At 42.1% G+C, this 26,938-nt stretch overlaps 1 protein-coding gene across 2 annotated transcripts in view; it reads right to left on the bottom strand.

Moving 5' to 3' along the window:
- The window catches only part of EVA1A (eva-1 homolog A, regulator of programmed cell death), a 215,849-nt gene that overhangs the window by 87,585 nt on the left and 101,326 nt on the right, over positions 1-26,938 (bottom strand). For both annotated transcript variants that reach the window (XM_062573205.1, XM_062573206.1), the window contains exon 5: positions 21,286-21,429. In XM_062573205.1, coding sequence (XP_062429189.1) covers positions 21,286-21,429 — 144 coding nt within the window. The remainder of the gene's footprint in view (positions 1-21,285; positions 21,430-26,938) is intronic.

Raw genomic sequence — 26,938 nt, 5'->3', positions numbered from 1 at the left:
TATTTCAGTCTGCACAGAGAAAAGAGCTGCCTGATAGAGCAGAGTGAAGGCACAAGCAGAAAGACAACCATCTCCCTTGTGTCACAAGGAAGGAATCAAGATGAGGAGCAGGATTATTCACAGCACTGCTTCTCTGATGCTGGGCACACTGGCATTTGAAAGTGCACAGTTTTCCAGTTAATTTATTTTTAAACTTGGGAAAAAGTTTGTACTTTCCACTTGTGACCATATCACAAAACTAACTACTTGGCTGCTACTACTGCTACAGGTTCCATTAATTCCTGACATCCTCCATCAGTAAATCTGTTCTATTATACGTTCCATTAGGTAGGCCTGAATACGTGAAGTCTGCTATCAAATGGACAATGGTCAAATGATGGGAATAGTACGGCACGCAACAGCATGAAAATGGATTTGAGCAGAGCACAGGTACACTCCAAGCCTTCCTTCTCAAGCAGTGCATCTTCAACTGATGAAATGCAATGCTATCAAATACCGTGACAGAGGGCATAAATAAATAGAACATGAGGGTGCCTCTTAAAGATAAATGTTGCACCAAGATTTTTTCCCCAGAAGAATAAAGTTTCCAGTGTGCTAGCTCTCTCCACGTGCGGTATCACATACTGCATGGTCTGTTCCCTATAAGTTCTCAACATATGCTACAAATCTGCCTCTGCAATACACGTACTCTAAATCATATGCTTATTGCCATCTTCTGATCTTTTGCAGTTGCACATACGTATATTGGATTTTGCCACAGGCTATCTATCATTTTTTCCTTTCCAACATCTGAAACGCATGACCTACAATTTAGTTTTACGTATGTTTTACTATAGTTTCCAGATAATTATACAAGAAACTTTAATTCTCACCTTATGAGGCCAAGCACAAACACATAACACTGAACTCGGATTACAGTTCCAATCTTTTTCTTCCAGAAGTATCATTACTGTATCTTTACTTACTGAGAAGTTGCATTTTTCATAACTGATAGGAAAATATCTGAATCAAATTCCTTTGCAAGCAAAGCAAATAGAAAAAATTCCTTTGCATATCTAGGTCATTTTACATCTTCTATCCTAAAGCAGTACCTAAAGTCACTACTTAATTGCCACCTCCCACTTTTGTGGTATCCTCATTTCAGCCGTGGATTAAGCACAGTGGTGTCACATGGAGTGGGCACTTTCAGTCACAATCAACTCTGCAAAGGCACACATCACCCCTGTAATGACCCACAGCTCACTTAGATTATCTCTCCTTAGGCCAGGGCTGGTTCTCCGTGCATAATATTTTAGGTGAAAAGGCCAGCCTTTGGTGCAGATCAGAATCTGGTCATGAAGCAGGACTTCCTGCAGCCCCCACCTCTGCACAACACTCACATCTTAAGGATGAGACTTGCCTCTCTCATTTCTCCTTCTCCTCCCCTTCTGCTCATTTTACTGCTGCGAAGGAATTCAGTATGTGCTGGCCCCTTCCCCATGTTAGGCTGCAGGCAGCACATGCAGCTGGTGAGCATCATCCACCTTCCAGCTGCCTCAGTCTAAGGCCAAAAAAAAAAAAAGAAAAAGAGGCTGTGGGTCCATCCAGCCTTGCCCCACTGCAACCAAAACTCCAGCTAGATGAACCCTTCTTCCCCTGTGCCTCAAGGGCTGACATTAATTGGCACAGCACTCACCAGGACAGTGCTGTCAGCACACAACCATGTGTAATACCACACCAAGTGATCCTGATTCATGTAGGGCTTGCCCACCACCAGTTGACTTCACATTAAATGTGATACATCCTCTCCGACTGCAAATTTCTGTTTATGGTCAGGGAAGATGGCTCTCCCAGGATGACAACTTCCAGGCAACAGAAGCTTTCTAGTGGGGATATGCCCTTGCTGTTTGAATGCAAGAAGGAGGAGGGTTTTTAGCTCTCTGGAAAAGGATTAGCTGAGAAGTGGTGACAGAGAAATGATCTTGTAAAACACCAATTCTATACATGGAGCAGATGAGAGAGGAGTAGATGCTGCACAGGCATTGAAGAAGCCTTGTAAACAACCAGTTGAGTTTTAGCTGCAAGCTGTTTCAGCTGCTTCAAATATAGCCTCTATCAACTTTCAGCTGGGGCTGGAAAACATCAGATCTGCTCTGCCTGCTGGCTTTATGAATATGTATATTCTGAACTGCTGCCAGGAGCAACTTTGGTTCTGGAGGGATCAATATTAGATCCTGTGCAGTGTATCAGGGTGGCAGTGACATATCTATGGAGGAGGGAAGCTGGATAAACTCCCTCCCCTCCAAATTATCTATTTCTTGGCACTTTATACTAGTTTATCAGCCCTCGGGAATATATATTCTTCTCTGCATACTTTTCTGCGGTCTGCCTTATCATTTACACGTGCTGTTTATCATAAGGTCCACAACCTTCACCCACTCCAGGGAGTTTGTGACTAAATCATGGCAATAAATTTTCTAAGAGTCCATGGGCTTAATAACACCAAAAGGCACACAGCTGAAATTATCATCTCAGAGTCTTCAATTTCTAATCCTGCACTGAAGCCTTAGTCACCAAAGGCAGGGAGGATGCACATAAATGCAGGTTGTTTATACTCACAGTGGAGTCAGAATCAGACTCCAAGTCTGTCTACTAACTAGTAATGATTACTTTGGCTCCACTGGTTTTATAACATGTTCGAAAGGCTCATGGAAACCACATTATTTTCAGCTCCCTTTCAACAGCATGTTTGGTTCATAAGAACTGCTAAAAAAGCTAAGGAAGCAGGGTGTGTTTGCGGACTGGGAATTGGTTATAATAGCATCATAGTGACCAAAAGGAACATGATGGTCTATTATTAATGTTCTTCTGTGTTTATTGCAGAACTGAATCATCTGAGGCCTGATTCAAATCCTGTTGACTCCACTGAAAGATTCTCATTGACTTCAAAGAGCTTTTTGCAGCAGATCCTAGGAATTGCTCCGACAAGACATTATCTTCCAATAACCTACTCTGGACAGAGTGTTCTGTGAGTTTTGCCTTTCCCCCTGCAATAGCTGTTATCTAAGAGATTCAAACCTTGACTAGACAGGCCACTCCAACACTTTTCTCATTTCTGACATCTGAAGCCCTTTCAGATTTATTCTTTGCTTATGACTACAAAGGCTCTAGTTCTTCCTGGCTACAGGATCTGATCCCAGGTACTTTCTAAAGAAGTAAGAGAGGTCAGACTGAACTGGGAACATTTCGTACAAAGTGTTGGTTCTTTTTTTATTGTTATTATTATTAAAGAGACAAATTAAATGCTACTTAAATGTGCATGTCCAAAAGAAACATTGGTCTGAGGAGTCTGTATTTTTCAAAGTTATCAAATTAGCAGAGGTTGGTGCCTACCACCAATCTAACTAATGCCAGAAGTTGTTCAACAACTTTTTTTTACTTTAAAAGATCCTCAGACTACAACCAGTGGCCTACTGTATGGGCACATTTCCCACAGTTATTTGTTTTTAGAGAGGCTTTCTCCAGATCTCAGTTCCTGATTTCAGGTGTCTGCAATGTGAGTGGCAACACGTTCATCACAGTGGAGTCTAGAGAGTGATTCTGCTGGCCAGACAAAGGGACATGATGTGAGTACCTCACACCAATTGAAAAGGCAGATGTGGCACAGGACTACAGGAGACATACTCTACTGAAATGGCAGCCAGAAGCCTGGTAGGATAGCAAGAGGGCATCGAAAGGGGCAAAAGACACCTGTGATTACCTGAATTAAATCACTCTCCAGATTCCTGTATTGACTAGGAACTAGATTTGATTGCCTGCACATAGGTGGCCCATGTCACCCAAGATGCCAAGATATCCAAGGCTGGCAAGATATCTGTGCAGGGCTGGCAGATATGACACAGGACCTATGGGGGAGACACACATGAGCTTTTGGAGTGGCAACTGGAGGGCTGACACACAGGAGGTTTGGTGCTTAGAGCTTGATTCAGGGGCCTAGTGGACTTTGCAATGCCCTGGTATATCTCTCCTGGCTTTCTGCCTCTGCTCCAAAAGGATGCACAGGACACAGAAGTATGTATCATCTCTGCAGCACCTCTCTGAAGTCTCAAGTGTCCCAGGGGATCCCATGGCACTAGATGCCTTTGCTTATGCAGATGAATCAGACCCTAAGTGAGCTTGTAGACACCTGTGGAGGACACCTACATTTAAGTGTCAGAACCTGAAGCAAACCCCATGCTTCTTCTGACTGAGGTACAGATTCCCTCAGCCATGAGGGTCATATTCTCCATTTTAAAGCCAAATCAGGTCTCCAAAGCCAGGAGAGGAGAATATCCAAGCACAAGTATCAGGCATTTTGATCAAATGTATCCCAGGCTCAAGCTCTATTGAAAACACTCATTAGGAAACTAGCTGCACCACTGAGCCCCTAAACAGCCTTGAACGCTCATCCATGAGCAACGCTGGCAATGAATACTCCAGCCTCCCAGTACTTTCAAACAGGCTGAGAAATCACTAGCAGAGTCATTAGTATCAGAGGCAAGACATCCTGCCCTGAACATACCTGGCAGTGGTACCCAGAGCAGCTGCTGCTCTCTGAGAAGGGGGAGCCTAGAAAGAGGATATGAAGAGACTTTTTGAACTGCTGAGTGGCCATGCACCACATGAAGAGTGAAGAACTGGCATTAAAAGGATTTGCTCTGCAACCTTATGGCAATACACAACAAGAAGAGGAAGAACCACACAAAAATGTATGAAAACAACCTTAGAGCTCAACATGGGGCAGTTTCCTCTGCAGCTGCAGTGAAGCCCTCCCTCATTTCTCCAATAGCATGGGACAGGAGGCAGGAAAATGCTCCCAAATTCAGGATTCCCTGGTGGTTCCCTAGCCAACACAATACTAGCTCTCCATCACACCAGGCCCCCTATCATGGTCCATTTTCCCCAGTAGAGACTATTTTGCAATACTAGAAAAGATCAGAAAGCTGTCCTGATCTGGAGCAGGGATGTTTCTCAGCATGTTAGGCCTCTGAATGTAGTAGCCTGTTATCCTAGAATGACAGAAAAATGAACAAAGAGGGATTGGAAAAATAACGATCAAGCGACCTTGATCTGGACATCAAATCCAGGGCACATCTACATTAATAAACTAAAGTGCTCAAGCACTGGAAGTGTGTAACTAACACACTTCCCAGAGATATTTTTTGGCTAGTGCCCACTGAGATAGCACCCTGGCCCAGTTCTGGGGAGGACACAGTGAAGGGACTCAGCGGGCAGTCTGGATGTGGTATAGGTGACAAGAGTTTCTCTGTTCTGATGTGAGCCATGCTGTGCCACTTGCCCCCGGGTTATAGAAAGGGCCCTTGCCCATTTTATTTACTGTACAAGCATAGCCCCTAGGGACTCTCGAAAACAGTTAAACGTTCAAACTAGCACAAGGCAGTGAATGTTGTGGTGCATAAGGGATGTCTGACAGGTGGTAGCTGCCTCCTTGGTGTATTGGACTCATTGCTTGCCCCTCTCTGCTGCCTGGGAGAGATGAAGGGAGCAGAAACAGCTCTGGGGGAAGCAAGTCTCTGCGAAGATTTCCCCAGCACAGGAATTTCCTACTGGTGGGCACTGAACCAACACCAGAAGCTCCTAGGCTAACCCCCAGCACAGGGGAGCACATCAGGGCAGGGCCAGCGGAGTGGCCAAGCCATAGCACACTGCAACATGTCCCCTGGCAGATGGAACCAAAGGGCTCGGAGCCAGCTGGAGAGGGCTCTAACCAGGCTGTGTTGGCTTCTGCCAAGATACAGGCTGGGCAGTCCCCAGAAAGCCTCCCAGGCTGCTGCATCTGTCTGGAAGCTGCGTGCACTAAACACTCTGCTTCATCAGAGGAAGGAGAGTTTCCCTGTCTTACTCGGGGTGTTTGCTCCACCTTTCTAGAGGGGCCCAAGTGACACAGGTTGTCAGTGTGGGCAGCTCCTTGAAGACTTGGCCACAGCACGCCCCCTGAATCATGCCAGATCTCCTGTGCCCAAGCAAGCCTGCCAGGCTAGCACACCTCTGGGCACGCAGTGCGCAGGGCAGACATAGGACTGCTGGTCAGTCAGAAGGTAGGAGGCTCACAGAGGACATGGTGCTCCCAGCTGCTGGCTGGTGACACTGGTGGCAGCCCAGCTGCTTCCATGTGGACAAACATCCCATTAAACTGCTGTGTGAAATGCAAACCTGCCAGAGCACTCTGCAATACTACAGTGCATAAATATCACCAGGGACTTTTTACTCTGAGCCAAGCTGCTATTCTTGGATTCGTTCAGAGCATTTTTGGCTGGAAATTATCATGTTTTCCATGTTACTGACACTAACCCCAAACCCTTGCTTCTGACCTGGGTACGTCTTCACTGAAATAACAAGAATGGGAAAGTTTTTCTCTTATCACTAACTGGGAAATGGAAATGCCCTTCAAAAGGACATGGATTCCTTTGATGTCTCAAAATAGAGAAGAGGCTCTTCTCTCTTCTGTGCCATAAGAAGGATAACATTGCCATGTCCATTTTGGGACCTATTGTTTTCAAAGATGGATAAAACCAAGAAATAATCAGCAATGCTAGCCTTCTCTCTCTTGCATTCTTGCTCTCCTCCTCAGGGACAGCTGCCACAGTGATGAATCTATATTAGGACCAGTGCATCCCTTAGAAAAAGATAAACTTTCCCATGGTTTCATCCCTTGTACAGTGACAAGAAGACTTGGAATCAGCATTGTATTCAGACACCCATATTTAGGTATCTGCAATATAGATGTCCTCACTGGTGTTTAAGCTCCCATTACTGTTAGAACTGATCTGGTCTTTACAGTCAATGGGAAACAATTCAACTGGCCAAATACCCACGATCCAGTTAAACATGGGTACCTAGTGCTTTCAAAAGGTACTGAGCTGAAACATCACAGGCAGGGCTTGCAAATATTATGCAGGATCTACACATAAAACAGACAGAATAAAATACCACTATGTACATATGTCTGGACAGCTGAGCTCTTGGTATCTGCTCAGTGTGAGAAGAACGGGTTTCCTAGGCTTCACTAGCTACAATGAGAGCTTTGATATCTCACTTACAGAAGTAAGTGAGGCAGCTACACTCAGTGTCAGAATTAGAAACTCAGTCCTCACCTGGAAAACTGGGTACAAAAGCATTGAAGAAGGACAAGAAACCTTCAGAATAGACATATTTTTCCCTCACAGCAAATACTACTAAATTACATACCTAATTCATCTCCTTTCTGGTAGTAAGACATGAAACTGTTAAAGGTTAATTAAAGTTGAAGAAAAAGATCTGTAGCAAGTTAGTAAACTTGTAATCAACAAGGTGCGAGAACTACATTTAAATATCACGAGGTTTGACAGCTTCTTAAGGAAAATAACGGCAAACAATTATTGAAAATATATAATTTGGTATAAAACAATTCTGATCTAGCTTTAGATGTCAGTAGTGCAGATGTTCACAGTCTGGTCACTATAGGCTCCCTTTACAAACAAAAAAGGACAATAAGCACTTTCAAGGGGTGACCCTCTTACCTATCTGAGATGTCTACTTGAAAATGAGACACACTAAAAGGTAGAAGTGCCTATTTCTTTTCATACACTGACTACAAAGGGAGGCCTAGGTATCTAGTACATATGCAGCTGATTATGCTGGAGACAGCTACATCTGGTCAACATTAAAATGTGTTTAATAACGTACCTATTTGCAACCACATTCCTGTTCAGACAAATACATCTATGCACTCAGTATTCCATCCCTCTACTTACTCTCAAGGCTGTATCCATTGCTAGTCCAAACCTTCACTCTCGGACTTAAAAAATGTTTGTAGTCTGGATCCAGCTATACAGAGGCCTATGACTCATTCAGTAAAGTCTATCAGGAAAATACAACTCTCCAAGCCAGGATGAGACATCTGAGAAACGGCTAGAAATAAAGCGCTCCCTCTAAGTAGAATACCGCCAGAGAAATGGAGACGGACCATTGCAAGACCCCTTACTTAGGAAAATGTTTTTGCCATAACCAAAATGTCAGTGTTGATGATTAAATACATTTCTTTGAATAAAATCTATCTGCTCAAAACTTCATGAAACACATTTAGAAACAGCCATCACGCCAAAAAGTAAAGCAGTTCATCTGATCCCAAATTCAAGAGAGGGACAGCCCAGCATACGCACTACTAAACTGGTATGTTCTTTGTGAATATTTTTTCAGTCTAGGACAGTTAGGTCATTTCTTGCACAAGTCTAGCTTGAAAGTCAGAGGGCCTGCTTCAGCCATGAGCACATCAGCATCCTAGGGTACAGGGCACAGTTTCTTGGCCAGCAGCGAAAGGAAGGTATCCTAGTCTGGATGACTACATCCAGATCTATAAAGCTGCTGCTTGGTCTGTTATTAAAAGCCTGTCTCTGTATCTGGAAATTAAATGCAAACATATGCAAATGCCTAAGTGCTGCTTAAGAGAAAACCATTACTCTGACACTGCTAAAAGAGAGGGAAAGAAAAAAATGAAAACAAACCAATATCTGTGCCTTCACTGTTCCATTTTCTTTACTGCATACTGAGGCATGCTTAATTTTAATTAAGGGTAACTTAGGGGACAAAGAATGATAAGGTAAGAAGGAAAGCAAATCCATTTATTTGTTAATACCATGATAGGATAAGAAACATCTGACAGAAAATTTACATTACACATGTTCCAACTCCAATTTACTAGGTAGCTTACTCTTCTTAACAGAAAGCCACAACACAGCACTGACATCTTATACCTCATTCTTCACCAATACACAAGGCACCTCCAGAAGGTTTTGATAATCTCTAAGAGCACAAAGGAGAAAAATTGCCTTTTTTGCTTGTGGGAAATCAGATACAGCCTTCACACAACAAAATTAGACCTTTTGAGTAAAATATGGCACTTTAAAGAAACATATGTTATTGTGCAATCCTGGGATAAATTCTGACTGGTTTGGGTTTTTCACTGAAAAATATAGGGGAGAAAAGAATTTAGCATTAGTTATTTTTCATAGCAATAGCAATTATAACAATACTTCAGAAGAAAAAAAAAGAAAAATGTGAGACAACCATTGAATTCATAATCAAGAGAATGATCATGAGAACAATGTCTACGTAAGGCAGGAGCAGCTTAACACTTGAGCTTGCCAAAGCTTCATGACAATAAAGTTCAACAGCAATTGCAGGCACTGAAAGCAGACCTGACTCACATCTGTGTGTTCATGTTTGCATTATACACATAAATACAAAGCCCAAGAGAGGTGGGGAGGCTGGCGTTCTGCTGCGCCAGATGCTATGCAAACAGCTCTAGGACTTGCAGTGTGTCCACACAAGGCAGGAGGAAGCCAAGTGACTGGTCAGTGTCAAAGAGCTGGTGACAGATTAGGGTTAGGAAGAAAGCCGCTTGGTCTACTGCCAGTGCCCATGTGCTGAGCCATGCTAACTACCATGCCTGTCCACAGATAGAGAGAGGCAACACTTGTCAATAAGGAGGAGGAGGAGAGAAGAAGAAATATGCTGTTTTTTTTCCCTTTTTATGACCTGAGCCATTTTCTTTCTAATTGTTCACGTTCCCATGTAAAAAAAGGCATTTCCTTTACATTTCAAGAGATTTTTTTTCTTCTAAAGGAAGTGTCACAAGAAGTTCATCAAAGCCTGAAGCAAATAAGTATAATCTAGGGACTAGACAGTGCAAGCCACATCTACAAATTGCTCCCTGATGTATACTCCAGAGCTCACTGTGGGCTGTGAGCATTCAGAGTGGGGCAACATTTGACCAGCCAGGGAAGAGGGCCATCATACTCCAGAGGGAGCTGTGTACCAATTCTCCTCCTCTCCCTGAGGCTTTGCTTGGACAGCAATGGAGTGACAATCATTCACAAAAAAGAGACCTCCAAGACTCTTCCCTCCCTCCCTCGCTCCTTCCCCTGAAGGCAACTGACACCAGAGGTCCATCTGCTCGGATTAACCAGCCTCCAGAGTCTTTGCAGGCAGCTGTGAGATGGCTTTTAAAGATAAGAGATGGCCCACGGTGGCTTCATGGGTTAGGAATTTAGTTAAATATCTTCTAAAGGGATTTAGTAAGATTTGCTTCGTTGTTTATATTATGCAGTATCAGCCATGCTTAAGGCCCCAGGCTTTGTATTAGTAAAGCTGGGAAAACAACCAGCCAGAAGGATGCTAATACTGTCCCCCATCATCCTGTTTCCCCTCTCTGGCATTCAGAAGTTGCTACTTTCCTTGGCTGGGTCCTCCTAAGGGAGCAAAAATAGGTGAAATACTGAGTGGCAGAATACCTGGGACTGAAACTCCAGAGAGAGGGATGGCTGTACTCCTCCAGGTACTGGTGTGGTAGTGCACGATGCTGGAACAGCAGCCGTTGCTAAGATAAGGCTGAGGAATTGCTGCTGGCTCCGGGGGAAAAAATAATCATAAGCCTGCTCAGCATTTATCAAAAGATATAGGTAATTGTGGAAAAGAGCAACAAAAAGATAATTGAGAAACTGGACAAGTTGATTTATGGGGAAAGATTAAAGGAGTTGAATATGAATGGCTTAGCTAAGCAATGACTAAAACAGGACACAGAAAAATAGCCACTGTCAACAGTATTTGAAGTGTCTGTCTGAAGGGGCGTTAATCATTTGGGTGGATACAGTCTGAGTGCAATGAAGGTGGGAAAAATAAATGAATGTTCAGGAAAGTTTCCTGAAGATCAAGATAACTGGGGCGTAACACTCACAGTCTCCTATCCACTGTAAATGAGGGGGGTCTGCAAGATCCTGCATACTGTGCAGGCACGTCCTGAAGAACTTCCTTGAGTCCCCTACTTGTAAATGCCTCCCTGGACCTTCCCCATCTCTAACCACTTGTGCAAGGAAGACCGGACACTCCTGGTCACACAAAATGAGATTAGTACTTCTTTCTCACAAGGTCTGTCTTGACTGCCTAACCACTAAATTACTCATAACATGGACTGCTTCTTAATTAGGGAGTGTGTTGCATAACAGGACAGTCCTTGCTGAGGCCTGTAGGCATAGCAACATGATGTAAATCATTACTGCTCTTCCCAGTGATTAAATACGCATTTGATACCCGTGTACCTTGCATCAATGGGCTATAGACACCTCTGAGTGGCTCGTTACTGTGTTATCCTGTTTCAGTAGCAGCTCACAAACCCCAATTGTACCAAAGGACCCCATCACAGAGGTCGCATATATTTGCATCTTTGGTGGCTTTCACAGAATTGCTATTTATTTCCCCTCTCTGTCTCGCTCTTCCAGTTCTCTTTTCATGTTCAGGAACAAGGATTTTCCAAATCCTAGAGAATTTCCTGTTTGCTTCATATAAAAGTGGAGAAAGAGAAGAGAGGGCAGCTAGTAAACAGCAGGGCAGTGGTACGTGCACAGCAGAAAAATGTGCACGTGCTCGCAAAAAGACACCAGCTGTGAATCCTTCTATAAACTGTGGAAGGAAATGGCATTGTCTTGATACATTTTCAAAAAGGGAAGGCATATATATATGTATTTATGTGCGACCCATGCAAATATATCTTAATTGGTAATGGTGTCAAATGCTCCCTTCAAATTTAATCTAATGAGTGTTTCACTGAGCTGTCAGCAGTCTTCAATAGCCTCCAGGCACTAATGAGTTAGCATCAAGGTGTCAATGCTTTTAGCATTAACCTCAATTAGGAGGAGTTAGGGTGATCACTGAATGAAGGGTCAGCCATTCATTGCTGAGACATTCCTCTGACTATAGCCTGCAGTCTCTTGCATGAAAGGGGCTGGCAGACTAGCTGCCTACCGCCTTCTCAGTAAAAAAATCCTTAAAGGTAGCAACATTACCACCAATTACTACATTTGAAACCTGTGCAGGTCTTGACAGGTACAGAAAATCAACAGTATTTAATGAAACTATTCCATGAGGCTCCCAAGGTAAAAAGTTGCCTGTGACAATAAATGGTAAATATCTAACACATATTTATGGCCAGAACCTTCAAGAGAATATTATTAAGACAATAGATATGTCAAAGAATAAAAAGTTTGGACAATAGAGTTATGCTCTAAATGAGCATACAGAGCTCTGAAATGCTCTGTATGCTGAAAAAATCAAGGTACAAGTAATCCAAGTAACTTTAACTCTGTTCCTATCTCTCCTTCCCAGGTTTCCTCAAAGATTTCCTTTAGATATATTACATTCAAATGCCATCTTGTACAATCATTCTCAGGTAGATCTGCTCCTCTGGAGTGAAATTCTAGATAGATCACAATTGCTGTCCGGGCTGTGTTCTCCCCACTCTGGCAGGGAGGTCTCAGGATAGCCACATGAGTGCCCAGATCCACCTATGTTCTGTGCACCCAGACCAAGAGCAGTTCTCTAGTTAACATATTGCTGTTCACCCCACGGACATATGCATTTTTGTGCCAGGAGAAACCATTTAATGAGTAAGTCTCTTTAGAAACCTCATAGGTGTGTCAACCACTGTAAAATCTGGGTTACATTACTGTTAGCCATTACAGCATTACAGTTACTACATTAGAAACTCTGGGTCCATTATAAAATATTTCTTATTCCTGTATAAGCTAAGGATAGTTTCCAGATCCCCATGGATTCTTCCTCCATTTCTCCTGACTCCAGTTTAGCATACCGGTTAATTTTGCGCCAGCTGCTCCTAACAGCCATTTCTCTGACACACAACAAGTTAAATGGCTTAAATAACAACAACAAAAAAAGTAGAGATAAATACTCCTGGGTAACACCAGAATGAACAACACACACGCACACACACTGCCTCCTTCCCATCACACTCATCCATCATGGTCCATCTACTTTTCCACTGAAGTCAGCAGTGACTGTAACCTCCGCCAGCCCTGAGACAGCAGCAGCATGGATCCCGGGCAAAAAGACCTTGGAGCAGCCCCTCATGCACAACAGGAACCTCACAGCAAGCCCCTGATCCACTCCTCTGTGACTTTTAGGACATGGCATAATCCTCATCCAAAAAAAAAAAAAAAAAAAAAAGGAGTAAAGGTCTTGGTACACACACTTTTTGAACAATGAGGGGTGAGGGGTTGCAGAGTACTTTAGCTAGCTCTTTATGGGACTCTTCTTCCCATAGTAGAAGCTCTACATGTTTCTCAGTAATGGACAAGACTAGACAGAGGGCCTCAGTAGAAGGCTAGCAAAGCTTATCTAATTGTAAGGGGGCATTTGTCTCACAGCTCACTCTGCTTAGGATCATCATAAAAGGTATCCTTTGAACTCCCTCTCTACTTCCTCCAGCCCCACCTTCTTTCCTCCTCATCCCCAAGGCAATGATTTTTATCTCCAGGTCACCCTTTCTCCTCTGCAAGAATCAAAGGGCTTTAAAGCCCTTCCCTTGAGGTGACAGCATTACCTGCTCCTCCTCTACCTGAGATGCCAAATTCTGCTTCTTTGGAATATTTATTTACCCTAATCTATGTCAGACGCAGATTCATTCTGCCCTGGTAATGAAGAGTTGCTGTGTCTGGACCAGCCAGGCCAGACGTGTTCAGGCTCTTCTAAATTTGAGATTCAGATCAAGCTATAGCAAGTTGTACAATAAACAAAGACAAACAGGAGCAGCACACTGACAGCCTCCCACTACCTAATTTATCAAGCTTCATCTTTAAATGATTTAAGTTGCTTGTCCCTTCTCTAATTCCCAGATAAATCTGTTCCTTGTCACGTCATTCACATTTCACATTCTTATGCAATCTCTACTCTCTCTATATATACCATATTCCTCCTGGACGTACAGTAGCAGAGCTACTATGCAACTACTACATAGCAGAGTAGACACCTCCAAGCTCATTAGTAAAGTGTGTCCCCTACTCTCTTTTGCACTGGTCAAAAGGAGATGACAGCTTGTCTATGCCATCAGGTACTCCATGATCTTCAACAGATCTGTGCCACGGAGCCTTGCTGACTGAGGGGTTTCCTTCTCTCTAAGATCCAGGAAATTGCACCCATAAAAAATGTTAAGAGAACATCACTAAAGATGGCAAAGTCATAGCCTTAGAAGCTGGAAAATGTCAGCCTTATGGTTGTGCTTATCTATCGTGATGCAATCTTTAGTTATACTACCACATGCTCTTTTAACAGGCTCTGTGAGGTTTCATTTGATGAAGTCTAAGTTTCTAAGTTTCTAAAAGGTCTAAAGTTGAGGTCTAAGCTCAAGAAAGAGGAAAAGGCACCTTGCTTTTCTTCTCCTGGATGGAAATGTATAAAAGGCTGGAAGGAAGTGCAACAGGTCCATTCTCCTTCATGAACAGGCAACATATGCTACATCACCAAAGAAATCTACTCTGCCCCTTCTCTCATATTACCAGTTGCAGTCCCCAGCATCTACAGCAAACTTAAAACGTTGAGATCTGAAGACTAAAAGAATCAAAAAACAAAAGAGTATCAAAGAAGAGAGCAGAGCTATCAACACTGTCCTAGCTGCTAGAGGCATCAAGCAAACTTATGAAGATGAAATGTAGAAAGTGGACTTCACTATCATGCAAACCCAGTTAACAAGAAAATTCTCCTCCAAACGCAATTCTGGAGACTAATGTAACCCTAGGCTGGGTGCAAGACACTAATCATGTATTTGAGAACTTTCTCATCACTAACACACCTGCCATCATGTCTGGTTGCAGGTAATTCCTACAGGTTCAAAGGAAAGAAACAGTCCGCTCGCCTCAAAAAAAAAAAAAAAAACACTCTAAGAAACCTAAATATGCATCGCGTACATCTCCTACTGGGATGAGACTATGATTACTGGAGATCTAGTCAACCAGTAGGAGTGGAAGCTCCTTAGGAGCTTAAGGAGAAAGCTTAAGGAGAAAGGAATGGTGTTATCATTACTATTATACAATGAGTGATTATATTGACCAAAAGAAGCATTAGCCTAAGAGCACAGCAGTTTAAAATCATTTAACCTTATGTAGATATTTGCACTGCAGAGGTCCTACATGTAGATGCCTCAGCTAGCCCCCTCAAAGTTCCCTTTATGGTTAGTACAGGGGAATTGTCACTTCAGATGTGCAGTTCATCTCATTCAGACACCAACTTTAGGATGAGATGATTTGTGCCTTAAAAGTAGCTGTTTCTCCCCATTACCCATAAAAGGAATTTTTTTTCAATGGGAATGTCTATGCTATAAATCTCCAAGCTTTGTGTGCCTACACTTGGTAAGATGAAATCTTCAATATTTGCAGTCATTGCATGAGGACTGGATAGCTTTTTAAGATATGCACCATAGCATGAACAGAAGCATAGGCTTGATACAAGAGTTAGCAGACAAAGTTCTATTATCTTAGGAAAATAAGATGCATCATTGGCACAAACCTCCTAAACCATCTCTGAACTCAGGTCCTTGACAGTGAAAGTAGCCACATCATGGCTATTACTATATTCAATATTATATCATTATTCTGTTTTTCGTTTAATTGGTAGGTCAAACTATGTGGTCATACATTTAAAATCTACATGTCCATGAGTTCTGCTTTACAGTATGACACAAGTATCCTAGTTAAAAGTACACTGTATCAAACATACATCCAGTTTAACATCCTTGGAGTTAGGTTGCTTAAAATATTTACTTGTTTATAAACGTGAATTTCATTTTAACTTACAAAGGACATCTGTCTTTCTCTAGTAACACCCTGTGTGCATTGCCCTGTTTTAAAACTCAATCTAACCATATCACCTTCACTGAAATAGGTCTAAAAGAGTTTTGTTCTTTCCTTGAAGCCTGGAATTTTTCTTTTTCTACTTTTTTCAGATCTTGGGCATGGGCTCTTTATAGCAACAGAAAGCGTTTTTGCAGTGATAGAAATACATTTTCTATGTTCATAAATTAATGAGTTTTAAGGGCAAAGGGGCCATTACATTCACCCAGTCTGAGGTACTGATGGATTTACTACACAGGAGCTAATGGACTAGAGCACGGTCTCTTCGAGATGACAGGAGAGAATTTGTGCAGCTCTTCAATCTCTGTCCTCATAACCTCATAAGGGCAGCCACCACTGAGCTCTCTTTTTTAACACAGAACCTATACCTTGCCTCTAGTCCAACACACTTCATCAGGTATTTATTTAAATGCAAGATTTTGGAGAAAGACAAATTCATTTTCCCAAATACCTAGAGAAACTGAAGGTATAGCTATGCCCATAGATTGCCCCAGTGCTATCTGCTCCCCAGAGCAACATGGCCTACAATTACAGATCTGCATGCTCCCATTGCCCTGGAGTATCTCTATTGCCCCTGACCAACACCACTTGGCCAGTAGCACCAGCCACAGTGGAACAACAGGAGCCGCTGTCTCTACGCTCGTGCTTCATCCTGCAACAGTCCCGTCTCTCATCAGGATGTAAAGCGCAAGTCCTCCGGGACTTACCTTATTGCCTCATAAAGCAGGATGGCAGGATTATTAATGTGACAGAACTGCAGGATTTTCCAAGCAATTTATGAGTTGCCATGGCAGTTCATTAGCTCTCAGCCCAGTGACCATTTTCTACCAAGCATCAATCAAGCAGGAGACACACACACATCTAAATACACAACGGATATTCACATCAAAATGCATTTAAGATCACACTTCCTCCATTTTGTCCACCCTACATCTAACAAAGGCACTAAAAATTCCCCCTTTTTCTGGGACTCATAGCTAATCTACTGAAACATGCCTAGACAAAAGAAATTCACATTTCTCCATCATTTTAGTTCCTCATCAGGCTATTTCCAACCAATGCATGTATTTAAAGAAGAGCAGGTACTTAGAAGAAGGGTTACATTTACAGTCCCTATTGACCACATGGGGAGGCAAGGTCTGACAGTTTGGGACAGCAGGCACTCTGAATCCCTCCTCTCTCTTGGTTTTCAAAGGAATGAATACAGTTTCTCTTTGTACACAGGCAAGTAAATAATCCCCTATCCCCATTCAAGAAAGAATTTAAGAAAATGTTTAACTTCCATCGTATTTATACATTGGATTTAAAATTAAGCACACACTTAAACACTTACTTGAATACAAGTGGTATTATGTGTGTGTAAAAAAATTCCGCACACATTTAAATAGGAGTTCAGAATAGGCCAAAAACTAAGTCGAGCATACCACAGAGGAAAGAGACCTGGAGAATTAAAAGGAGTTCTCAAAGCTAACAAGAGGGTAATTAAGAGAAACAAAAAGATCAGGCATACTGGAAGTTTTATCAATAAGTACAAAAACACAGCAGTAATGATGGCAGCAAACTATCAGCATATATTGCAAACACCATATTTTATTCTGAAGAAAGAGAGAGACAGAGAGAGGGGGAGAGAGAAGGAGAGAGGAGAGAGAGAGAGAGAGAGAAACTGCTAAGTCTTCGTTACACTTTTTCTCACATTTGCATTACTACTCTAATTTGTTGCCACCCTCTAGTAGTCTCAAGGTATTTTAAAGAAAAAAAAGGGCTAAATTTTTGCAACTCCTTCTAGTTACAGCTGCTATGCTCAGAAAGCAATCCCACTGCGTGTTTTCTGCTTTCCCAGAATTAATTTGCACTTGCGTTCTTTTTCTTAAACAAAAATAATTAACACATTTATTAATCCAGTAATGGGACACACATACTGGAAAACCCCACCTTCCCCATCGCCCCATTAGCTAAACTTGGCCTTGGATCAAACTTTAGTATTTCAGCTCCTGCCAATGTTCAGGTTTGGAATGTTTTTATGTGGGAGGATTTTCATCTGCTTCCCTGGCTGGGCTAATGAAATCCTAATGTACACGAGAGATCACTATCTCATCGGGCTGCCAGTTACCTGCTTGTTTCAATCATCTTGTACATGCACGCTAACCTGCGGTATTTCCATCGCAGCTAAGTGACGCCAATAGGCACTTAATGCAACATGGAAAGAGATATAATACAATACGGAGAACTGATTCTGCTACTTTGATTGAGAACAGTATACAAGTACTCCCATCAGCTGGTATAATTATAACAAATTATTCAAGAAAAGGGAGAAAAACTACAGCCGGACAGAGAGTTAGATGGCGCCTTTACTTAAAACCAGATTCATCAACAAATTATGTATGTCTGATAGGAATTCCTACATCCAGCTCAATATGGAGCACAACATGAGCACAACTCAATGAACCTCCAAGAAATTAGGCCATAGCTTAAAGAAACCAAAGCTGCTGCCTTGTCTATTTGCTTCTTGGAGAATAAGGACAGGATCAGTTACTTTTGAGAAGTAAGGGAGCAGTCTGTTAGTGCTAACCTGAGAGACTTTTGCAGACTACTAGGATTGGGAGATAAGTCATCTCACTTGCCATTCATGAGCCATTGCCCCAAACAGCCAACAGCAGCATTAATGCCTGTCACAAAGTCTGCTTCAAGCAAAAGAACTGATTTCTGCTAACAACCCATGAGTTTTGAATTAACATCACCTTCTGTCATCTCATAAATTAATCCCTCATCACCTCATAAATTAATCCCTCAACAGATTTTTTTCAAGAATTGTTATCAGCAGGAGACATGTTTTTGTCTTTCCAGCCCTTCCCATGCTGTAGCACCAAAAGCAGAGCTCATCTGCCCTGCTCTTGTAATTACTAAAGTTTCCCATACAGCAAATGTCTGCATAAAGGTCCTCCTGTTCACACTGCAACATCCATCAATATGCTTGCTCCCACCACAAAAGTTAAGGTCAGACTAAGAGATCGCTAACGGCATTTGTAGTGGACTTTGGGATCAGGACCACCATGCTAGAATGAGACTGCATAGGCCTTTGAGATATCTTCTTGGAAACACACCATGTGGCTCTGGTTTAGTAAAAAGAAGCATCTGTTTTCCCCTGAGGTAAGATGAGTGACATGGTACAAGCCGAAAAACCATGCAAGGACATTTCTGTCACGGCCTGGCATCCTTGGACCAACGGAGAAGAACAAACCACCTGTGGATCTCGGCCTGAGGAATCACCCATCTGAGGCAGCCATGAGAAAGCCTGAAGTGATGCTCAGACACATTTGAAACTTCCCTGTTGGGTACACCCATCACATTCCCCAAGCTGCGCCAGGAATATTCCACATCTTCCACCACTCTCTAGCAAAGCTGCTCCTGTGCTCCATCTATCAAATGTGTCCAACCACAAGAAGTAGGGAATGGGAATATAAACCTAGATGTTGACAGGAAAAAAAAAAAGCCCAACCCAAAAGGTATATGAGTCACTTTTACCAGTCCAAGACAAAGTAGGACAATACTATACCAGGAACTGCATGCATGCAGCTTTACAGAAACTAGGAAAAAAGAGAGAGATCTGACAGGTGATTTTCCACACTATGATTGTTTTCTAAACATCATGACAACATCATGGTACTTTGGTTTTACAACTTCTTTTAAAAGAATGCCAGAATTCCCTTCTGTCTCACACAAACACATGGGGCTGAGTTTGATTTTGTTTATTTGGATTTTACATTTTAAAAAGCTTTGCTTTTTGAAGGGAGAAATGTGTGCCTGATGATCACAAAATCCAGCTAAGAGATGTATGTCTAAGATCACGATTTTGAAATGGAGCTATGGCATCTTTTGAAGTCCAAGGTAGATTTCATCCACTAAAAAAGCGAAAACACCCAAATCATGTGCTCTCAAGCATGATTCATTTCCTGATTTAATTTTCTAACTGACTAGGAAAGTTAAGACTAGACCAAGAGATCACAAATGCCTTTTGCAATGGACTTTGGGACCTCACAACACCAGAATGAGACTGCATAGGCCTTTGAGATATCCTATGGAAAAAACATCATGTGTTTGGTTTGTCCTTGGACTTTTGAGCTATGGAGCTATTGTTTTGCTGTATTGCCATGTATTTCCTCACATTCCCATGAGAATAAGCTTCTTTCCAGTCTCTTTATGAGAAAACTGATCTAGCAACATGACATTCCTGGGTAGAAAATTCATAAGGCTTTGAGCACATCATTTCAAACAAAAACAAAGAAAAAAAGAGCAAAGGGAAAAAAAACAAACAAAAAAAAAACACAAAAAAAACCTTCAACCTTCCTGCCACTCCTGCCAAAGGAAACAATAGCCAGGCAAGGGCTCATAGCTCCATGCTCCTAGATATCTCTCTCTCTCTCTGCTCTTCGAGATACTACATAAGCTATGCTATAGTAACATAGAATCTGCTGCAGTAACTCCATCTCAAACATCATCTCTCAGATTCAGCATGCTGCAGTTAGAGACCAACCCACAGATCTGATGCTGTCTGAGCATGCAGCCAGCACCTCTTCTGCTACGGGCTCAGCAGACTCAGAACACCATCCGAATCTCCTCTTCCAGGCAGACAGGAAGAAATGAGTAGTGTTTTAATGGGTCAGGATCCTCATAACAGCTTTAAAAGCAAATCCCTTAAGTAAACACTTTCAAATATATCAACTTCCGAAGCTTCAACTGAGTGAATCTTCATCACTAGAGGAATCACAGAAGCACAAAATGATTGAAGATGGAAGGGACCTCAAACAGTGTCACCTAGAGCATGTTGCCCAGGATCGTGTCCAGATAGCTTTTGAATATCTCCAAAAATGGAGACAAGATCTCCAAGGATGGAGGAGGAGAGATCTGAGATTGTTGATACCACAGAACTCAGGAAAAAAAATGTTTTTTCTTTGTTGCAAAATAGGATGACTAGTCATAGTGGAGTATAATGTCTGCTTGACACTATGACTGACACTCCCATCTGAGGACATATTTTTTCAAAATAGCAATGTTTTGTAAGAAAATACTTCAATGTTCATTTGAAGATTTTGGGGATGATTTTCTACTAATGACCTGGATGAGCATGGATTGGTGTCTGTCTTATTTACCTGTATAAATGAAAGAAACAGAACAAAGCAAAAAGGAGGCTATCAATAACCAAAACTTTGCTGTCGGCAAAGTAAACAACAGTACACTAACATTCAGGTTCTAAGCATCCAAAATGGCTTCAGCTGTCAGATTTTTCTGCCTTGCAGAGGCAGTGTTGGATGGGATAACAAAACATCATTTCTATATTTTCTGATTTTTCTATCATGCCAATGAGTAGAAAAAGAGTCAGAATTAAATCATTCAAGTGATCCACAGAGCTTTCCCACATGCCCAAATAGGAATCACAATGAACTGCATAGCCTTCTGGAAGCTTAACAACTTATTTTTGCACAATTACAACCCTTGTCTTTCTTTACAGGCTGCAGTTCATCAAACATACACCCAGTGAGAGTTAGATAGTTAGCAAGAGAATTTTGTGGCTCACCGCATGTATAGATGACATTAAGATGCTTTCGGATGCCAGGGTAACAAGGATCTCCAAATTCATAGGTGCTGGCATATATGCTGCAACTTCTTTTCCCATGACAGCGCTTGATCATGAGTTGGAGAGCAGTAGCCGACTGACACTCTAAAAGGAAAAAAGGATACCTATTTCTGAATATTTGTCCATCCACATTAGACAACTAGACTCATGCAAAGCAGACATGAGAACAGATATGTGTAAACTTTCCATGAATATTTCAAGATCTCTGTGCGTATATGGGAAGGTGTATCTGACTCTCAAATCCTACTAATCAACTGCAAATTGTAAAAGGAAATTACAGAAAAGAATAGCAAAGAATTAGAAGTTCCTCCTCAGCAGTAGAAAGAAAGCTGCAAACAAAAGATGGCTTGTTGTCAAAAGGAAAAGCCTATCCAAAGTAATAACTATTCCTTCTTACCTGGTGTTTGTTCTGTGAACATCTCAAAGGACTCTGAGAGGTATTGGTATCCTCATTTTAACAGACAGAGAAACAGAGGCATAGAAAGAGACCAAGAGAAGAGATCAGTGCAGGGCATGGAAAAAGACTCTTTCCAAAATATTCATCCAGAAAAACCACAAGCCTCCACATAAACTAAAAGACTATCATAGGAACTGAAAGTACGTGAATACTACAATTACAATATTCACTTACAATATTGAAACCATGAAGATTTATTCAGCTGTCTAATAATGCAATCACAGTAATATACAACACACTTAGCAAATTCCCAAATAATGGGTAGAAAGGAGATAAACATTATGATCTTATTTAGGGAAGGGTAAAACTCTAATTTGATCTGAGCATGTTGAGGTGTGTTTTTTTTTTTTCCCCCCAAGGTTTACTTTTTCATTTTAAGAGAAAGAGATAGGGAGAGTCTGGGTATGTTTTAGGCTTTTTTAACCTTTGTTGGATGCAACCCTATCTAACACACTCTAGGTGACCCTGCTTGAGCAGGGAGGTTGGACTAGATGATCTCCAGAGGTCCCTTCCAACCTTACTGATTCTATGATTCTATGATTCGTGTCTGTAGCAATCATCTCTAATCCCATTCTGCAGACAGAGATAATCAGCATCCCTGTCTGTCCTTACAGGATGCTCTATTTCAAAGTATAATGAAGTCTAGGAGGTCAAATAACTATACTACCAACTACTATCTGAGTAGAAATATTCTGTTAGCTCTTTATCCCATGCAACTAGAAATGTCTAGCATATCAGGACTTTAGAATATGAAAAGCTGCAAAGGTAAATATTTTCCTAAGTATTATTTTATATCAGATTGTTTGCTACCGTTTTCTCAGCTAAGGTGAAATGATTTGTACAGGTAGCTCTTGAACTTTGAGGTGCTAGACTGATAGTTTGCATCCACTGTCCGACAAGGGCCAAGCACAAGAAGTTGACAAGAAGAATCGTCTTCAACATCAAGCAGTTGCTAAAAGTAGCAGGAAAGCTACAGAGAAATGAATAGAAACTCCTCTTGGTCCTTAACCAGGAGGCAAGGAAAGGGAAAACAAACCCTAAAAGGTATTGAATGCTAGAAACAGCACAAAAGCCATGGCAGACGCAGGAAAGCCACAGAAAAAAAAAGCCCAGAGGGCAATATGTCTTTATTCTCAAATCAAAGGCAGCATTTTATTTCACATGCTGCAAATGACAAAAGAACAGGGCCCCATGTGAGCATTTTCATACTAAACCACCCAAACTTCCTTAGGGGATTTTTGATCCAGTGAGTGTCAGGGGTTCCAACAGAAACATCTGGCATGTAGCAATCCTGCTTTATTGTCTTTTTGTCAAATGTCCAGTTAAAGAAACTCATCAAATCTAAGCATTGCACAGGATTTCATGGCGGGCGCCTCGTCTTTTTATTTGTTATTGTTCTCATGCAAACCAGGCTGCATTCCAAGGCTGCCTGCACTGGGGCCTCACCCCCCGGCACAGGAGCGGGCTATCTCTGCGGGAGGCTGGAGAATTATCCATGCAGCTCCCATTGCTGGTCCTGTGAGACGCATGGTAAGCATATATTGTCAAAGATGCTTGTCCTTTGGGACACTCCTCCTGCAAGAATAAGTGGTAACTAAGTCCAGACTCTCCGGCTGCGAGATCTGTAGATTCAGCACATAGAAAATGCCTCTAGGTATTTTCTCTGCTGTCCTTACACTAACATCACCAGCATTTCTAGCCATTGCCAGTCATATGTTGGTATTGAAGACTTCTGTCCTCCTGTGCAGTTCTGAGCAGGCTAAGATCTCCATCCACAGTGACTTCAACAGCTGTCTCTGTACTAGATCAAACTGAGCTTGAACCCTGACACACCATTATCCACCTCGTATAAGCATTACCATTTTCCCTAGTATGATTCTGACCAGGCCAGCTAGCGTTACTTCAGACAGGGCTCAGGAACAATGTTCCTGGGCTGCTTTCAATTATCAGATTGCAGGAGATATCTTTGGATCTTTTCAGTAGGAGAAGGATTGGGGGGACTGGTGGTAGACAGTTCAGCTGTGTAGACACGAGGCCTGTCAGCCTTAGGGCTGGGCTTTAGCTCATCATTTTCAATAGCACAGACTAGCTAATGTCTACAGAGTAGGTGAGCACAATCCAGAAGCTACTTTTATCAGGTAGTAGTTACATTTCATTTGCCCAATGAGAGGATAGCCTTGTCCACGCTACCAACTGAAAACATGCCTTAATGCCTACACATGGTGATGGGATAGTGCTCTAGCCCCTTCCTCAGCCCAGGTACCAGTGCAAATGTAGCTTGAGTTGTAACATCCGAGCAGACCCTTTTTCCAGGTAACTCCACCTACCAGAGCAAGTCTTATCACTGCAGTTCATATTTATATCCCTAACAGCACCCAGGCCCAGCCTATGCTGTTTTGCTATTTTCACACTGGTAAATGAAATAGTGTCCCGGACCATTTTTAGGTCCTGGGGCCAACTGCTGTGGGGCAACAATGCTACTGAGCACTCTTACTCTTCAAAACAGAATGGTCACACCAGTAGCACCTAGTGGGAATGGTTCCAGTCCTATAACCAAGCCCAAACCATCTCCTGGATTCCTGGAGACTGGAGATTGCCTCCTGGACTAGAGGAGGGTTAGTTGGCCCAAGGCAACCAACCATGCCATGGACCATGCTACAGTTTAACAACATAGATGATCTATTTCCAGTATCTATGCTCAGGCCTACTAGTTTACCAGCATACACGCGGCCTTAGATACGAAGCTTCTCATGACACAGACTACACCTCCATATTCACTTATCAAATATCAATGGTGAAATGCTCAACACTCCAATTGCAGACTACTCCAGCCCAAACTGCACTAGCCAGTATGAGCCAAGCACAGTACAGGCTCTATATGCTTCAATTACAGATGAGGATGAAATCCCCTAACACAGGAAGTAAGGAACAGAGGAAAAAAAAAAAGAAAGAAAGAAAAAGGACTGGTTGTAAACCTTAACACTGAAAATGTTGATAAGGATATGAGCCACCTGTTGGAACTGCAGCACATAAACCACAGAATAATTTAGCTGGAAGCAATATCTGGAGGTTATCCAGTCCACTCCTGCTAAAAAGCAGGGCCAACTTTGAAGTTACATCAGGTTGCTCAGGAATTTGTCCAGGCAAGTTTTGAAAATCTCCACAGATGAATATTCCACAGCCTCCTTGGACACCTGTTCCACCCTAAATCACTCTCCAGTTGAAGAATTTTTTCCCTTTTATCTAATCAGTTCCATTGCTGCAATTTGTGATCATTGCTTCTTGACTTTTTGCTGTGCATTTCCGAAGTCTTCTGTATAACCACCTTTTAAGTAGTAGAAGATAGCAATAACACCCCCTTGAGCATCCACCTCTCCAGGTTGAACAAACATAGCTCCCTCAGCCTCTCCCCGTATGCCATGTGCTCTGGCTCCCTGACCAGCTTTGGTGGCCCTTTGCTGGAACCTCTCCAGTTCATCAACATCTCCCTTGTCCTGGGGAGCCCCAAAATGAACATTCCACTACTTCAGACACAGTCTCATAAGCACCAAATAGTGAATAAAACCTTCTCTTGATCTGTTTGCTATATTCTATTAGAATTCAGTATCTCCTTAGCTGTCATTGCCACAAGACCTTACTAATGACTCACCTTCAACTTGTCCTTCAGGACCCCTTGGTCTTTTTCCTGAAAAGCTGCCGTTTAGCCAGTTGGCCCCCAGTCTTTGCTGTTGCAATACAAGACTTTGCATTTGCCATTTTGAACTTCATGAATCCTAGAATATCATGAATGCGAGAATGGCAGAAAGTCATCTCACAAACCTATGTTACAAGACCTAGCTAAAGCCTACTGACAAGACCATACTCCCACATGGTAAATCCAAATGCTGTTCTCATTTCTTCCATGGTAAGGCCTGAGCCATTCCCTTCAATTGGGTAATATACTTACAGATTTACGCAAACAGCCCTGAAAAAAAGAAATGGATTATCTGGCACAAAATTTGACAAAACACTCACTTGAAAGACTTTGTTCACAAAGGGAATTTTCCCTTATTTTCCATCCATACAAGATCTAAGCAGAAATGGCTTGTGCATTACCAGAACCAACAGGGCAAGCAGCCAGCAGTACTCTCAGGGAGGATATTGAAATTAGCTTGGTCTCTCCTTTTTTTTCTTTTTTTTTTTTTTTTTTTTGACCTGTCAACATGTCAGTCCTCCACATAACACATTGAATTGAAAAATGGAAGAGAGGCACTGTAAACTCCAGATGGGACCATCTCCCTCATACACATCAAAGAATTCGTGATAAGGAGGTCACTCAACTAGATGTCAAAATGTCATATTCAGGCATCTTTATTCCCTTGTTAACTAGCATTGAATATGTCAATAACACATCTGAGAGATGCCTGAATGATATATAAGGCTGCAGAACCTTCATAAATCACAGTGTCATCATCATGACAATCAGAGCCTCAGAAATGACCATACAGTTTTTTATTTTACTGCATGTCCCACGAGTATAAAAACACTCAACATCAGTCACGTTGGCTGTTATGAAGTGCACACAGATAATTTGACTTCCAAATGTAAACACATCCTCAGGGATCTGTGCTGGAATGAGATCTTCAAGCTTGTTAGTATCTCTTCAGGAGGCAATTCCAGATCAGAACACTCCACCTGCCAAGCACCCATTCCCAGAGCTCACAAAGACAAGATAATGGAGGCTCTCATATCCGTAAGCTATGCACTTAACCTCCCCAAAAAGATGCAAGGGAACCAAGCCTAGCAATGTGGCAGGGCAGCGTTGAGCTGTAGTCCCCTGCAGCTGGCTAATTTCATATTTTCCAGATCTTCACAAGTGGAAGACTGGATGTGACACTCTCATTGGAGCCAGATGGCATGCTTATTTGGAGGAACATCTCCTTTTCGTTGCTGCTTTTTATCTTTCTTGCTTGCTGAGTGCAAACTGTGCACATTATAATAAATATCATACTGACACCTGTGACAAACAAGTGATCAAGTATCAGAGATATGGGGAAGAAAGACACTCGCAAGTGCCAACACCTAAATCTGCTATCACTGAGGTAACTACTGCTAAGCATAGTCAAGCCCATGCAAATAGCATTTTAAAGCACACAA

This window comes from Rhea pennata, chromosome 3 (assembly GCF_028389875.1).
Source record: "Rhea pennata isolate bPtePen1 chromosome 3, bPtePen1.pri, whole genome shotgun sequence".
Taxonomy (NCBI): Eukaryota; Metazoa; Chordata; class Aves; order Rheiformes; family Rheidae; genus Rhea; species Rhea pennata.
This window is presented reverse-complemented; position numbering and strand designations above follow the sequence as displayed.